This window comes from Haemaphysalis longicornis, unplaced genomic scaffold, assembly GCF_048455015.1.
Source record: "Haemaphysalis longicornis isolate Haplotype H1 unplaced genomic scaffold, Haemaphysalis longicornis Haplotype H1 scaffold_7, whole genome shotgun sequence".
NCBI classification, from domain to species: domain Eukaryota; kingdom Metazoa; phylum Arthropoda; class Arachnida; order Ixodida; family Ixodidae; genus Haemaphysalis; species Haemaphysalis longicornis.
The window spans coordinates 174,938,338-174,955,427 of NW_027526422.1; the positions used below are offsets into that span (position 1 = coordinate 174,938,338).

The following is a 17,090-nucleotide window of genomic DNA, read 5'->3' on the forward strand; positions in this document are numbered from 1 at the left end:
CCGTTGTGCATGTCAGAACACGCTCACGGCGTGCACCAGATCGCTGGCGCGCTAACTCAACCAGTCAAGTTGAACTTTGCACTAAGTACACGTCTGGTTGTGCTTCTCACTCATTTTATTGGGTGTCTAGTAAAGATGATTTGGTTTTGCAATGCATTGTATTCACAATGGGCCAATGTTTATATATTCAAGGAGCGGTGTAAACGTGAGGTTGTTAGTTCGAACTGGCTGTAGTGAATACCGACACGTTCGAATTATCGAAAGTTTTCCCCCACCAAAATACACACTGTAGCACTGGAACCTAGACATCAATTTGGATTAACTGTAATTTCAAATGAACCAATTTCGAACCAACAAGCTTACAAATTATGAGATTTGCTTTTTTAGAGCAATAAAATGTTTTTATAGTCCCCATTGCGGTGCAACAGTCGAAGTTATGATTTGTCTGTAGAAATCTCAGCTTGCAATTTCATCACGGAAGGTGAGGTACGCCTGCCTCCAAGCTAACCTTACAAACTTTACTTAAGGAACACTGACACAAAAATTTCGCGTTAGGTTTTTTTTTTCTTTTATGGGTGCCTACCAGCCCACTAGTTATAGAATGGCGCATTCGATGATCAGTTGTCGCCTAAATAATTACTTGCAGCCTCGTTTCTTCATGCCAGTCTCGGTTTCGACACAACAAACCCCGAGGCGGCTGCCATGACAGGAGGGCGATCGTGAGGCCACCGTTCTCGTCACACCACTGCCGGTGTGGACGCGCGCGCACCCAGCCCGGCCGTGGTCTGCCCTATTTTCACGCGCATGGGCAGCATGATGTCAGTCCAAAAACCCGTGACGTGATACACAAGCCCAAGCAGCACACGCCTACCGCAGCCAGCGCATTGGCCACGTCACGGGGCCCTCACGTCGCCAGTTTGGGACCAGGAGGAGTAGATGGCACAGCGCTGATTCCGATTGTGGAAGGGTATCGAATCTGAGCTTTCGCGTGTGCGTAGATTAAAACGGATTCAAAATATGTTATCCTGAACGATCGCTGTTGAAACTTGCTGGGAGATATCTCCATATACAAAGGAAGCGTTTTACACCTTTGCATCAGCTTTGAAATTTTGCCTCAGTTCTCCTTTCTACAAACCTAACGCTCTCCAAGACCCTGTCCTCATCACTGTCACCCGCTATTCCCGAACTGAGGGGTGTCGTGCCCCATACGTTGGTGAGTAACAGAAGGATGAGTAGGATCAGAACTCTCCATCAGAGCGTTCACTGCCATGACCTTTCCACGCAGCTTCATCAGCTGAAATGTTGCAGACGATTTAGCAGTGAATTATCAGCCAGGGTAATACAATTACGTGAGCATTCATGAAAGCCTGGCAAAATGTTTTTCGAATCTGTCACCAGTTGACTCGTTTGAGAAACCATTGCGAATACGATGAGAGGACCTTGTGGGTCAATGGCCAGTTAACACACAAAGTTGGAGGAAACAACTATCAGCATCAGCAATACACTTTTCTCTAGCTAATAATAAAGCAAAGAAGCTGCTTCCACTGCTTTATATTAGCTCCATGTCCCATACTAGAAACAAACGTTCCAGACACGCACAAATCTTAATTGTCGGCTTCGTCCACTCGTCCTTTGCACTCAACACTACGTGAGTAAAAAGAGTTCCTGAGACATATTATATTGAAGCTGATCAATGAGTACACAGCTCCACCGCATGCCACCCTATACAATCATGCTCCTCAAGCTGTAAAGGCTCTACCCGATGCTACATTACGTAGCATCTAAGAATGGCGAATAAATTGAGAAAATCGCCCGCCACGATGTCTCAGTGGCTGTGGCGTTGTGCTGAGTTTTTCTTCACAGCACCATAAACTTGCAAAACAGCTGTGGACTGCAAAGTGGGTAAAATGTCAAGACTTCAAAGGCTTCAAGACGCGTGGAGGCACAGAACTAAACGCACCTAAAAAGTCTTGTGAATTGCACACCAGCAGACTGAAATGACCATCTGACATATGAACTTTTGGACAAATATTACCGTATTTACTTGAATGTCGGGTGGTCCTGCTTTTTAAAAGGCTGATTAGAAAATTCGTGGCCAGTTTTAGATTTGAGGATGCGAGTTTCCTGTATTTCCTTGACGTTCCTTCATTATTAAACAGCTTACACCAGAAATATCGTCGTGGCATTGCAAGTATGTCATTGTCAGAGGTTCGTGATATGTTTTCATGAAGATTGTTTTAAGAAGATTGCTGCTGTGAAGATGGTTTTTACGAAGACAGGTTTATGAAGACCATATTTTTGCTAGAACTTGCGCGAGTTCTGTGTAATGCCTTATTTTATTGCTGCTATGCAATTTTGTACCTTTAGTTTTGTACTACTCATTGTGTACCTCGCTTTTTCGCTCAATTTTCGCCCTTTTCCTTGTCTTTTGTCGTTGTTTTTATCAATATTGTCATACGACCTAGGCACTGAACGGTCCTGTCGTTCTTGGGGGCAGTCACCTTATCAAGCTACTCACCGCAGTATTCTTTTGTGCTTTCTCCTTTCTTTCATTGTGTGTGCAAAATAAATAAATAATTCAATACAATCGAATCTCACAGCCACAGGCTTGCAGCTTGCAGGATTACAGACTTCATTTTGCTTATTGAAGCGTCGTGGACACAGCCGTCAATGTTTCGTGCTGGCTTGTGCGCATTGCCGAGTGACTTCGAGAAACACCTGTGTTCGCAGCACAATGGTGCCCACCAAGCGGTGCCATTACACTGTGGTTTTCAACCGTAAGGGTGTCTTGGAGGCAAAGGGAACTTCAAACCTCCAAGCACAGCGTGACGCCAGCATGGATGAGCAGGATGTGCGCCGATGGCGGAAGCAGTACAACGAACTTTTCAACTATGCTGCCAAGCTAATGGCCTTCACAAGACCTTAGAAAGGTCGACAACACGGGGTGGAGAAGGATGTCGCCGACTTTATCCGGCAGCAAGAGAACGTCGAATGCCTGTCACGATGGACATAATACAGGTAAAGAGAAGGGAGACCGAAAACATTCGAGGTGTTGCATGGACTCAGCTAAAGGCAAGTAAGGGCTAGGTTACTCGTTTTACGAAGCAGGCCGGGTTGAGCCTGTGACGGCGGACGTCTGTGGGACAAAACCTAGCCCCTGCATTAAGGAGAGGCTAGTCGCATTTCAACCCTTTGTTGTCAAGAAGCAGCTGAAAAACGAGTGGGACAGATCCGTAACACCGATCAGACCGCAGTATATTTTGTATGGCTGTGGCCTTCGCAGTTAATGAGAAGGGTGCTAAACAAGTGAAAGTGAAAACTGAGGGCTACGAGAGGCCGCGCACCACCTTGACGTCATGTTGCACAGGTGATGGGTGAACATTGCCGCCCACATTATTTTTAAGGAGAAGCCTTCCAACTGGAAAGTGTATCCTAGAAACGCTGTCGAACAAGATCATGACAATGGGTGGATGAGTGGTGCCCTCATCAAATACTGGGTGAAGACTGGCAATGCCATGGGCTCTGCTGTATAGCGAGTCGCCCCTGGTCACTCCTATGAATCACTCCTACAGTGGTTACTTGACAGATGCCGTTAATTCCGTGCTTTCAGAAGGTGACACAGACATTGCGGTAATAGCGGCATTATGATGAGCCAGCTACAACTGCTCGATGTGGCCATCCACACCGCGTTTAGGGACAGGCTGCGCAAGCGGTAAAATGACTGGTTGACGCTGCAAGACCATTAACCAGGCATATCAAGCATGTTTCACTCAGCCAAGTAGCAAACTACGGTCACCGCAGAATGGGGCCAACTTCAGGCCGAGGTAATTGCGCGGTCCTTTCGTAACTGCACCGTTTGGGATGCGCTGGACGCAAGTGCGAGCAGTGCGCTCTGGGTAGAGGCCAGCAACAAAAACGACAGCAATGTTGACAAAGACGACCGCGATGAGTGAGCATTGAACATGCTACGACGAGTGTTGCAAGCGGAATAAAGCGCATGCTTTAGAACCAGTCTAGTGTTTTTTTTTTCATTCGCCTTATATAGAGGTAACTTTTTTCTGGCCTTCCGGATTTCGGTGGTCGGTTTACAATTGACGCTGGCCTAAATTCGAGTATGTTCGGTAGCTCCTTGACATGTAATGATAAATTCAGCGTTTCAAGCAGCAAAGAAAGAGAACAGAAACGGTTGGAAATGAAATCGCTTCCTGAAGAGGAACCTCAAAGTTGTCCAGTTCCTTAGCAAGGCCGTGAAACGTATAATTTCTGCGGACGACACCAGCCTATTCCTCTCGACGTATCGAAGCGCAGCAAAGGCGAATACAGGAACACAGAAGTCGAAACACGACACACAGAGCGCTTTGTGTGTCGCCTTCTGTGTTCCTGTCTTTGTCTTTGCTGCGCTTCGATACGTCGCTATGTACCAACTGTACTATTCCTCTCGTCCCGTGACTTTGTCGAACTAATAAGCGTGGCCCATAGGTTATCGACATCGTTAACATAATGGTCTTTCTTTAGTTCCTTAAAAATAAACAGCGGAAAAGCTAAGGCTGTAATATTCAATCCAAAAGGAAAACTTGTGCTGACCCCGCCTACTCTTTTTTTAAAGAATACAGCCATTGAATAAGTTGACAGTTTTACGTCACTTGGTGTAGTATTTACTGCTACTATATCATGGAACGCCCATGTCAGCAAAATCTGTGTCGCACTTTTAAGGTTTAACAGGATGATTTGCCGTTACAAAGGTCTGTTACCGGCAATAATTGAATTAAATTGCTATTTTCCTTATTTTATTCACATGTGAGTTACTGTTTCTTAGTATAGAGAACACCACGGTAACAAATATGCGAAACCTTGTAAACCTACACAAGAAACTACTCCGTGTGGTTGCAAACGTATAGTATGATTCCCCAACGTTTCCTTCGTACCAGCAGTATAAATTTGTACGAATTGACAGTATGTTCGGCCACAGATTTGCTTTCTTCTATAAGAAAGCAGCAAGCTGAAATGACCCCTTCTTCTCCAGCGTTGTAACGCTCACACAATATTACAATGCATGATATTGTCTGATATTTCGGCATCACAAACGGGCATAGGGACCGTACACCACGTGCTCGTGGAGATTATCTCCTCTCAAAAACGAGGAGAGAGAAGTGCCTTCGTAGTGAACGTCTACAGTAGCCCTCAGAAGAGACATAGATTCAAGAACCTTTTCCGTAAGGCCCCAGATATTGCGGGCAAGCAGCCGCTTGTAATACTGGGAGACTTTATTGCACCGCACCCGGCGTGCGGGTACAAGAAGGATATGATCAAAGGGAGAAATCTTTGGCTGGACTCTCAACAAGGGGCCCTCACTCTCGTGACGGATCCCTGCTGCCCCACGCGCACGAGAAACAGCGCGAGTGCAGACACCAATCCGAACCTTCCATTTGTAAGGAATGTAGGGGAAGGCATCGTACGGTAGACGAACATTAAGGAAAATGTTGGAAGCGACCACTTTACCGTGGCCACCGATTTTGTTGCGGGCCCGACGAAGGCTCGGTGTGGTACTCAACTGAGGCTAGTGGACTGGGATTCCTTTAGGCTCCGGAGGTGTTGCGAAACCACTGATGGCAACGGAGTGTCGGTAGGAGCTACCGTGACATAACAGATTTGGCAGTGCGGGTCACGCAGCTGCACGGTGACGTTAAAGCGTCGACTAAAACAATCCCGGAGGAAGCGGGACTCGAGCAGACCGACGCCAGGCTTCTGCATATGTGGGAAGCGAAATAGGGTCTGCAAAGACGACTACTGGCCAGGCAAAAATACAATCGCAACCTCCGCAGGCGGCTAGCCAGACTCAACAGAGAAATTGAAGACTATGGTAATTACGTGGCACAACATACACTCTAAGAAAAAAGGGTGTGGTAGTTTCTCCCTTAAGGGTGAAACAGGAATGTATCATATATTGCTCCCTAAGAGGTAGAAAGATTCTTCCTTTAAGAGGGAGGAGCGCGTTTCTCCCCCTAGGAGTGGAGGAAGATTTCCCCCTTTCATTTCATTTCATTTATTGCATCCTTAAAGGCCCGAGGGCATTACATAAGGGCATTACTTTCGTAAGCTAATGGTGGAGCGTTCCTCCCCTGACAGCGTCACCCGAGCAAGGCTTGTCATGCGAGAAAGGCCTAGCCAGTTGATCGGTTTGAGGATCGAGGAAGTGCAAATACGTAGGTTACTGTGGTTGTGTGCGCTTAAAATGCGCTAAAATAACCAAGAAATTACCTACCGAGCACCAGAACTGCGGTTAGCAAGCGATGTCGCAAATCGTATATGCGCGACTTTTTGCATTCGTCTCGCTGCGCGCCCCTCCTACGCGTTCAGAGCGAACGCGCCGCCCTAAACATAGCAGAAGTCATACCGATTGCTTTGAAACTGCCGCCTTTATTTCCGAAAGGCTCGTAACCCCGCCGTTCACCGCACACGAGATCACAAGCATCCAATGCGGCCGTTTGAGAACAACCAGTTGTTGTTAGTAACGGTACCTTGCTACAAACGATACATCAAATCGTGGATCGTCTGCAATCGTAAATCTCAGCGCCAAGGCAATGCAGGCAACACGAAAAACGTATCCGTCGCTGTCGCATCCGTCCGTGCGAGGAGATGACAATGCTCGGCCTCTAGCATGCTCGAAGTAAAGCAATCGTAAGCGTTTTAAAATGACCGATAGATGACGCAAAAAAAGTAGGGGTGGGCAGGGGCAGCTACTAAGCATCACCATCAGTGGGCACTTACATCAAGGCATTTCCTTGGTTTCCATTATGGATAACGTATATTATTACAGCCATCATCACGGAGGCCGCATGTGGGCGGGCACACATTGGGAAGAAACATAGCACAACACAGGACATACACTTCATTAAAGACACTGCCAACGCACAATACACGCAACGCACAACATCGCAAGCATAACACATATACACCACCACCACATATAGTACACTTTTGACATGTCCGCATGATCATAAGCCACAACTAAACATTCCAACGGCCACGAAATATTTATAACCCTGATCGCCGAGAGTGCAGGTAGGAACAATGAGCTTGTTGCTTGTTTCGATAACCCATGGCAGGGCGTGAGCCTTAGGTGGGTTTTGTTATTTCATCAAATGTAACCCGTGCAATTGCAAACTTTTATTAATTTGTCGTTTTGTAAGAAGCAGTAAAATATCTCGAAGAAGAAAAAACGTTTCACGGAACAATACGGGAGGTATGTTTGGGTAATGACACTCATTGCCTCGCCTTCGCTCTTTTAGCGCAGAGCACACCGCTGCTCTGGCAACCATTCAGCCAAGATGTTACCAAATGGGGGCCTTTGTTGTTGGTAACTGATGCGTCAATATGCTGCGGTCCATGCTCGTTGACGAAAAAAGGGGCAGTTTGCTATCATCGCTGACCTCTTTTACTCTTGGGCGTCAGTATAAAACGTCCACAAATGCAGTGGTAACGTTGAACAGGGCGCAGGTGAGTCGCCCACAGGAAGCATGCAGCGGTGCCCACAGAATGTGCTTCAAACGCACAGCTGGCGAGCCGTGCGTTAGCGTGGCGGGCACATGGTAATAATAAAAAAATGAAAGCGAGAAAACAAGCAAGCACCACACCGCAGAGGAGGTGTTGCTCATAGTCGTCGTATGCGCCCGATCGACGAAAGCCACAGTGGAACGATGAACGGTTTCGTTTTCGGCGTCGGCGCAGACAGCAGATTGCAGACGACAGGGGAAAATATTTCCTCCGCCGTTTCGGTGTTTCGTAGAGGCCGTACAGATGGCGCCACGTGTAATTAGCTAAAGGGAGAAGATCGCTGGTCCGGGGGAGGAAACCCTCGATTTCCTCCCTTTTTCTACCCTTTTTTCTTAGAGTGTATGTGGCACAACAAATGTGACGAGATGGACAGGCAAACGGGGCTAGCGAAGGCCTGGAACACACTCAGGTACCTGATTGACCCCCAAAAGAGCAAAACCACTCAGAAGCAGAATCTAAGCAAAATCATTCACAAATTCGAAGGTCATACCAGGAGCTCGTAGAAGAGATTCGAAACAGATACGTGGGCCACGACCTCCGGGGGAAACTCAAGGATTACGAGGGACCTTCAAACCCTAAGTTAGATGAACCCATAACGCTGACCGAGGTGCGCGGAGCCATTCAGGCGCTGCGTACAAAGTCGGCTCCGGGTCCCGACGGCGTGACAAACAAGATACTCCGGAATCTGGACGACGACTCGATAGAAGCGCTGACTCGGTACTTGAACTGGTGTTGGGAACACGGCGCGATACCCGCATAGTGGAAAGACGCAGCGATTGTAATGATTCCGAAGCCTGGAAAAAACTTCACCTAGAGAACCTAAGACCCATTTCAGTAATGTCGTGTATGGGCAAATTGTTAGAACGCGTAGTCCTAAACAGACTTCACGCGCTCATGGATAAAAGAGATCTTTTCCCTCATACCATGATCGGCTTTAGACCGGGCTTGTCCACTCAAGACGTGATGTTAAGACTCAAGCATAAAATTCTTGACGGAGAAGGGTGCTCGCCGTTAGACACCAGAGCCATTCTTGGCCTGGACCTGACGAAAGCATTTGATAGCGTCAAGCACGAGACAATTATGGAAAGTCTAGAGAGTCTGGGGATCGGCACCAGTACTTACAACTACGTTAGAGCCTTTCTGTATAATAGAACGGCATGCCTGGTCGTGGGCGAGTAGAATCGGATGTCATAGAGATAGGGAGCAGGGGCACGCCACAGGGCTTCGTCCTGTCCCCGTTTCTCTTCAACGCGGTCATGATCGGGCTCCCGCGCATTTTAGATTCCGTAGAGGGGCTGGAACACAGCCTGTATGCCGATGACATTACCATCTGGTCGTCCAGAGGCGGTTTGGATGGAGAGATCCAGGAGCGACTGCAGAGAGCCGCGGACGCGGACGTAGAATACGCTGCCCCGAGGGGTCTGCATTGCTCGCCGAAGAAGTCCGAGCTTCTATTACATAATCCTAGAAGGCAAACAAAGACCGCGATGGAAGCAGCTAAGCGAACTCCTCCGATTCAGCTCTGGGCCGAGGGACTACGGATTCCCGCGGTCCACAGCATCAGGGTGCTGGGGCTCAGGATCCAAGCGAACGGGCACAGCATGGAGGCTATCAAAGCGCTGGAGGGTAGCGTGCACCAGACGACCCGACTCATCTCTCGCATTGGCAATCGGTATCGGGGAATCAAGGAGGAGAATCTCCTTAGGCTCGTACAAGCTTTCCTCGTGAGTCGCGTAGTGTACGTGGTGCTATTTCTCAATATGCTCACAAGTGAAAAAGAGAAAGTACATAGACTGATGAGAAGTGCCTACAAACAGGCCTTCGGCATACCAATCACGACATCGACCGAAACGTTTGCGGCCATGGGGCTGCACAACTCGGTTGACGAATTGATAGAAGCGCAACGCATAGCTAAAGCGGAGAGACTCTCGAGGAGCCGGACGGGCCGACACATCTTAGTTTCTCTCAGTATCCGCTACGAGTCGCAGTTTCGAGAGAGACAGTCTCTCCCAACTGCTCCGAAAGGGGTACTGAAGATTCCCTCTCTCCCGGCAAACATGCACCCGTTGAGGGACGTGGCAAGAAGAACGGCCAGAGCGGCAGCTCTTAAGAGGCAGCTCGAGCCCAACGCGGGCGCGACAAATGCAAACAGAATTTACTACGTGGACGCTGCGGACTATCAAATCATGCGAAGATCGCAGAGCAGATGCGGCGCAATGGCTGCTGCGGTGGCGGATAACGAGGGGAACCTGGTCGCATCCGGCTCGGTCTAGACGACCAGCCCCGAGGTAGGCGAGGAGGTGGCAGTCGCCCTGGCAATCGGAGCTGCAGTCGCCGACGAGCATCTCGAGGACGACACACCGCTGCCACTCACCCTCGAGATGGCCACCACCAGTGCTCCAGCAAGGCCAATAGGAGAGAAGGATGTAACAGCTCACATCGACAGTGTCGTGATTGTCAGCGACTCAAATGCGGCGATTAGGAACTTCGCCAAAGGCCGCGTGACGCTTGAGGCTACAAAGGTACTCGTCTCTTTATCGAAGAGTAGAATCACTAGACTTAACAAGAATCCTATTACTTTGCTATGGGCGCCGGCAGAGTCTGGCCTCCCCAGGCAACGAACGCGCTCAAGAAGCAGCTCGAGGATTAACAATCCAACCCCGCGTCTGTGAGTCCGCGCGTATCGGTGCACACGGAGACGGCAGAACAGAAGCGCCTTCGTCGCCGACTGGGTCGGAGGGAATCGGACAGGGTGACGGTGGAGGCAATCTGCCGTCAAACCCCGGGCCCTCCGCGAGCGGTCGATTCGTAACGTATAGGCCAATATTAGACCATAACAGAAGCTCCCGGCTCAAATACTCGGCGGCGGACAAAATATTAGAAAGGATTTGATTGATTGTAGGGTTTAACGCGCCGACGCAACGCAGGCGATGAGGCGCGCCGTAGTGGAGGGCTCCGAATTAATTTTGGCCACCTGGGGATCTTTAACGTGCGCCGAAATCTCGTACACACGGGCGTTTTTGCTTTTCGCCTCCATCAGAAAAGCGGCCGCCGCAGCCGGGAATCGAACCCACGACCTCGTGCTCAGCAGCAAAATATTAGAAAGGGGGCAGGCGGTGGCATGGAGACTCCTTCAGGCGAACATGTAATCAAATCAGCGTACACAACCGGAGCTACCCCGGAATGTACGATGCACATTGTAAATGGTGTACAGAAGCCAGGGCGGATCTCGCACATATGCCCTGGCCATGCTCGGGGCCAACCGACAATAAGACAATAACAGGGTGTCAAATGATATAGCACGACAAGCTGACCCCCCCCCCCCAAATCGGGGGAAGACGACGTCAATATAATGGTAGAGCAATATAAGGAGCGACAAAGGATCCGCTCATCGCTACATATAACGGGGCCGCTGAGTTGGGAGACCGCGCTGCTCAGTACGGACCCGCACATCCGGAAGAACGTGATCGAGCTGTCCGAGGGTGCCGCTGGGTCCCACGGGCTCCTGGCCGCCACCTAAGCAAGAGGAGTTACATCCTCCTTTCGCAGTGGATTAAAGTTATTCTATCTCTCTCTCTCTCTCTCTCTCTCTATATATATATATATATATATAATATATATATATATATATATATATATATATATATATATTTTGTCACAGATGACAAGACGACAGATGGATAGAGTAGGGCAAAACAACTGTTTTAATTAGGCGAACTTGTGCCCACCGAACTGAAGAAACACGAACAGGGAGGCCGCCGTCGAGAAAGAGAGAGCGCTCTTCCACTGCGAACGCGTTCCTCGTCGATTGCTCCCACGTGCGTCCGCGAGCTGTGCCCTGGACGCCACTCGGCACACTTGCGCGTCCTACCCGGCGCAGAATCTTCTCGAACGCGGTCGCATGACGCGGCGCTGTTCCGGTGGTCGCTGGCACTCCCTGCTCTTACTAAAAATGGAACGCTTTGTCGGAGCGTGTGGCACTATCCCCCCTCAGAAAAGCTGCATCGTCCCGATGCTGCCTAGGACAAAAAAAAATCACACAACAAAGCGTTCAATACACTCACTGCACTAGCGAGAGTAGTACGGTTTCAGCCGCACAACGTGCACCACCTCCGGACGAAGCGGCCGCCTGTTGGATGACGCTTGAGTGTCGTCGGGTAATACTTCGTAGGTCAATTCACTGACACGGCGGGTTATTTTGTATGGACCAAAATAGCGTTTCAAGAGCTTTTCGCTGAGGCCGCGGCGTCTTATCGGTGTCCATATCCATACTTTGTCACCAGGGTTGAACCGTACGTCTCGACGGCGGAGATTGTACCGATGGGAATCGGTGCGCTGCTGGTCGCATATTCGAGTTCTTGCTAGTTGACGGGCTTCTTCAGCACGCTGGCACACGAGTTGGCAATCGACGTCTGTGATTGCGTCCTGTTGGTGAGGCAACATGGCATCCAGCATGGTAGTTACCTTTCTACCGTGAACAAGTTGAAATGGTGACGTTCCGGTAGTTTCTTGCACGGCCGTGTTGTATGCGAAGGTTACGTACGGAAGTACATCATCCCATCTTCTGTGTTCCACGTCTACGTACATAGCGATCATGTCAGAAATCGTCTTATTTAGCCTTTCGGTTAACCCATTTGTTTGTGGGTGGTACGCAGTTGATTTGCGGTGACTAGTGCCACTTAAACGTAAGATTTCTTCGGTAAGTTGTGCCGTAAATGCTGATCCTCGGTCAGTAATGATTACCTCGGGAGCGCCGTGCCGTAGTACAATACATTCGATAAAAAACTTCGCCACTTCCGTCGCAGTTCCTGTCGGTAGGGCTTTCGACTCGGCATAGCGGCTCAGGTAATCAGTCGCTACAATAATCCACCGATTTCCTGACTCTGACCTAGGAAATGGGCCAAGTAAGTCCATTCCGATTTGTTGAAATGGCACCCTTGGCGGTGGAATCGGATGCAGAAAGCCGGCATGGCGTAAGGGCGGTGTCTTCCGTCTTTGGCACTGGTGGCAAGTCTTAGTGTACCAGCGTATGGTCTTCGCGAGTCGCGGCCAGTAGTAACTTTCTCGTACTCTTGAAAGCGTGCGCGTATAGCCGAGGTGTCCAGAGCTGGGGTCATCATGACAGGCCTCAATAATTTCTCCTCGCAGGTCACTGGGTGCAACAAGAAGCCACGATTTTCCCCCAGGTTCGAAGTTTTTCTTGTATAGGACGCCGTTCCGAATGCTCAGTGAGGGTAAAACGCGAACGAAATCAGGGGGGACTACGTTTCCTTTTCCATCCAAGTGTACCATCACGTGCCGTAGTTCTGGGTCACGTCGCTGCCGCACTGCCATATCCGTTGCGTTCACTGCTCCGAGGAAGCTCTCCTCGTCATCAGTCTTGTCCACCGGCGCTAATTCTGCGGGATTTCGTGACAGGCAGTCTGCGTCCTTGTGCCTTCGACCTGACTTGTGGGTCACCGTAATGTCAAATTCTTGCAATCGGAGGCTCCATCGAGCAAGTCGCCCAGCGGGGTCTTTCAAATTCGCCAGCCAGCACAGTGAATGATGGTCGGTGACAACTCGGAATGGGCGTCCGTACAAATATGGACGGAACTTCGTCACCGCCCACACCACCGCGAGGCACTCTTTCTCAGTCGCCGAATAATTGGTTTCGGCCCGGGAAAGCGTTCGACTTGCATACGCAATGACTTGCTGGGCCCCGTTTTGTTTCTGAACGAGGACTGCTCCAAGGCCTTTGTTACTAGCGTCGGTGCGTATTTCTGTTTCGGCGTCCTGGTCAAAATGCCCTAGCAACGGAGGCGTTTGTAGTGCTCGTTTCAGTTCGTCGAACGCTCTTTGCTGTCCTTCCTTCCACTCGAAGGCGACGCTTTCTTTTGTCAGCTATGTAAGTGGGGCCGCTACACGAGAGAAGTTCCGGATGAAACGCCTGTAGTAAGCACACAAACCGAGGAACTGCCTGATGGTCTTCTTGTCGGTTGGAGTTGGAAAGGCAGCCACAGCGGCTGTCTTCTGTGGGTCGGGGCGAATCCCTTCACTGCAAATGATGTGCCCGAGAAACTTCAACTCCCGGTAACCGAAGCGACATTTTGTCGGTTTCAGCGTCAGACCCGCGTTCCTGATTGCCTGTAGAACTGCTCTGAGGCGCTGGAGGTGTTCGTCAAATGTGTTCGAGAAAATTACAACATCGTCAAGATAAACAAGACACGTCTGCCATTTCAGACCGGCAAGAACAGTATCCATCACCCTCTGGAAGGTGGCAGGCGCAGTGCAAAGTCCGAAAGGCATCCTTTTAAATTCATACAGGCCGTCAGGTGTAATGAACGCCGTTTTTTCTCTGTCCCGTTCGTCAACTTCGATTTGCCAATAGCCACTCTTCAGATCTACTGATGAGAAGTAACGAGCACACCGTAGTCGATCAAACGTGTCGTCCACACGGGGTAGAGGATAAACATCTTTCTTAGTTACGCGGTTCAATCGCCTGTAATCGACACAGAATCGTAGTGTCCCGTCCTTCTTCCTCACCAGCACTACTGGCGCAGCCCAGGGGCTGTTTGAGGGCTGGATGATGTCATCTCGTAACATTTCTTGCACTTGTTTCTGTATAGCTTCTCGCTCCTTGAAAGATACTCTGTATGGCGATTGATGAATGGGATGCGTGGAATCTTCAGTGATTATTCTGTGCTTGGCAATGGCAGTTCGATTGACACCTTCTGTAGTCGAAAAACAGTCTTGAAACTCATCTAGTAGCCTGGTCAAATCGTCTTTCTGTTGCGACGAAAGCATTGGGTTTACGTCGAGCCCCACGAGTCCAGTCGAGCTTGCTCCTGGTGAACCTGCCTCTCCTATCACTGGTAAAACGTCGGAGAAATCACTGATGTCTTCGACGTAGCCTATTGCCATACCTTTCGTGAGGTGCTGCGGTTCGTCCCGAAAGTTCGTCACAAGAACTGTGGCACGACCATCTTGCAGTTGTGTGACACCCCTTGCGACGCCAATGCCTTTTTCCAGGAGAAGCTGAGTATTGCATTCAACCAGGGCTTCGTGGCAAGTACTTGCATCAGTGCCAATAAGCAAGAAAACTCCCGAACGTGGAGGTACCCTCACATGGTCATCTAGAACTCGTGCCGTCGTGAATATCGGCCGCCGGTCTTCGGATGGCGCGACAGGTTTTCGAAGCGTCAGGCTGCTCTCACCAAGATCGATTATAGCACCGTACTCACACAGAAAGTCCATTCCGAGTATGACGTCTCTAGAACAGTTCTGCAGAACGACGAAATTCACAGGGCATGCCTCGCCATTAATTATAACACGAGCGGTACACTTTCCGATAGGTGCTATGAGATGTCCCCCGGCAGTCCGTATTTCAGGGCCATCCCACACAGTCGTCACTTTCCTAAGACGGCGTGAGAAGCTCCCGCTAAGGACGGAATAGTCTGCTCCAGTGTCGACGAGCGCAATGGCGTCGTAGCCGTCAATCATCACATTGAGGTTATTTGACACGGAAAAACGCATGCCGTGTTGAAGACCACCTTTACTTGACTCACTGCGCCCCACCGCCGCTGGAGGCTCTTCGCTAACTTTGCCGGCGGCAACCCCACCTCCCGGGGTTGCCGTGCCTAGTTTTCCCGCCGGGGCAGGGGAGAGGGGCTCTCACGGCGAAGTTGGCGAGCAGGAGACGCTGGGCGACGGGGTGACGGCGAACGGGATTCTCGGCGCTGAATCAGTGGCGGAGACGGCGGGCGGCGCAAATACTCGGCGATGTCCCGTGGATGCTGGCCGTATCTTGGACACGGGTCGTTCGGCCGATATCCGCGGAGTCCAAGTTCGCGGTAGGGGCAGTGGCGGTAGACATGATTGGCCTCTCCACAGTGGAAACACAAAGGTTGGTTGTCGGCCGTCCTCCACACGTCGCTTTTCCGGGGGCCGCGATGGGTTGTGGGTGCGTATTGTTGCGATGGTGGTTCCCGTCGTGTTGGAGCCAGGTATTGGCGAGGAATTGTGGGAGGTGAATTTTGGACTACGGCTGCATACGTCAAGGCTGGCTGCTCAGGGACAACCTGGACAGGGGGTTCTGGCACAAGCGAGCGTCGCACTTCCTGCCGAACGACTTCCGCGATGGAAACGGATGCTGCGCGTTCAGACGATGGAAGCATCTTCGTCAATTCTTCCCGAATGATGTCGCGAATTGTGTCTCTAGTGCGTTCGGTGCCGCCAGTGGTCACGTCCAGTCGACTATCGGCCACGGAAGCCACGCAGGGGACGGCGGCGTTAAGTTCTTCCCGGATGATGCTACGAATAATGTCGCGAAGATTTCCGGGCTCGGCGGCAAGCGTTTCATGGTGGTTGTGCGCCAGTGTAGTGACACTAGGGCCGCCAGTGAGCCTGTGATAGTGGCCAGCTCTTGCCTGTAGCGCCCTTTCAATGTTTGTTGCCTCAGTAACAAACTCACTCACTGTCGTTGGGGGATTACGAATGAGGCCACCAAAGATGTCACTCTTCACACCTTTCATAAGAGTTTGCAACTTCTTTTCTTCGCTGGCCCGGGGGTCGGCGCGGGCAATCAGGCGGAGCACTCCTTCCACGAAGCTGGTGACGGTTTCATTTGGACCTTCGACCCTTGTCTGAAGGAGATCCTCGGCACGCTGCCGTCGGTACGGGTTCGCAAATGCCCGCTTTAGGTCTTCTTTGAAGATTTCCCACGATGCAAGTGAAGCTTCGTGGTTTTCGTACCAAGACTTGGCAGTCTCTTCTAGTGAAAAGTAGACGTTCTCCAGGCATTGCTTCGGGGTCCATCCGTTGTGGCGGGCGACCCGTTCGTAATACTGGATCCAGTCTTCCACGTCTTCAAATGGCTCCCCACGGAAGGGCATCGGCGCCCGAGGGGCGATGGGCATGTAGATGATTTGCGGTGCACTGGCTTCCGTCTGCTGGCCTTGGGAAGTCATGACGAATTTGGCCTTCGTCCTCGGTCCGTCGTGCAAGAGTCCAAATTCGGGTGGTTGATTTTGTAGACGTCGACTTGTACGTGGCTGGTCCTGATCCAGGAAGACGCGCCGTCCGGGGCTCAGAATTGGGCTTGCTGCGCGGCGTGTCGGAGGGGTACGCTGCATGGGTTGCGATTACCCCGCACCTCCACCAGTTTTGTCACAGATGACAAGACGACAGATGGATAGAGTAGGGCAAAACAACTGTTTTAATTAGGCGAACTTGTGCCCACCGAACTGAAGAAACACGAACAGGGAGGCCGCCGTCGAGAAAGAGAGAGCGCTCTTCCACTGCGAACGCGTTCCTCGTCGATTGCTCCCACGTGCGTCCGCGAGCTGTGCCCTGGACGCCACTCGGCACACTTGCGCGTCCTACCCGGCGCAGAATCTTCTCGAACGCGGTCGCATGACGCGGCGCTGTTCCGGTGGTCGCTGGCACTCCCTGCTCTTACTAAAAATGGAACGCTTTGTCGGAGCGTGTGGCAATATATATATATATATATATTGTGAGCATGTTCTGAGCATCGCGTTGTATTTACAGTGACCGGC

At 50.6% G+C, this 17,090-nt stretch overlaps 1 protein-coding gene across 1 annotated transcript; it reads right to left on the minus strand.

The window, feature by feature from the left end:
• Nucleotides 1-15,168: 15,168 nt before the first annotated feature.
• LOC144145546 (uncharacterized) lies at nucleotides 15,169-16,667 on the minus strand. The gene is made up of 2 exons (XM_077677193.1): nucleotides 15,923-16,667; nucleotides 15,169-15,832 (listed from the first exon to the last, which is right to left on the minus strand). The coding sequence occupies exons 1-2, from the start codon at nucleotides 16,665-16,667 to the stop codon at nucleotides 15,174-15,176; spliced, it is 1,404 nt and encodes a 467-aa protein (XP_077533319.1). The 3' UTR covers nucleotides 15,169-15,173.
• Nucleotides 16,668-17,090: the final 423 nt, after the last annotated feature.

Bases quoted from the DNA above. Each gene is read 5' to 3' on its own strand.
- LOC144145546 (XM_077677193.1), bottom strand. From the start codon at position 16,667: ATGCAGCGTACCCCTCCGACACGCCGCGCAGCAAGCCCAATTCTGAGC. The intron at 15,833-15,922 runs GTGTCACTACAC...TCATCCGGGAAG, and splicing joins CAGGCTCACTGGCGGCCCTA to AACTTAACGCCGCCGTCCCC.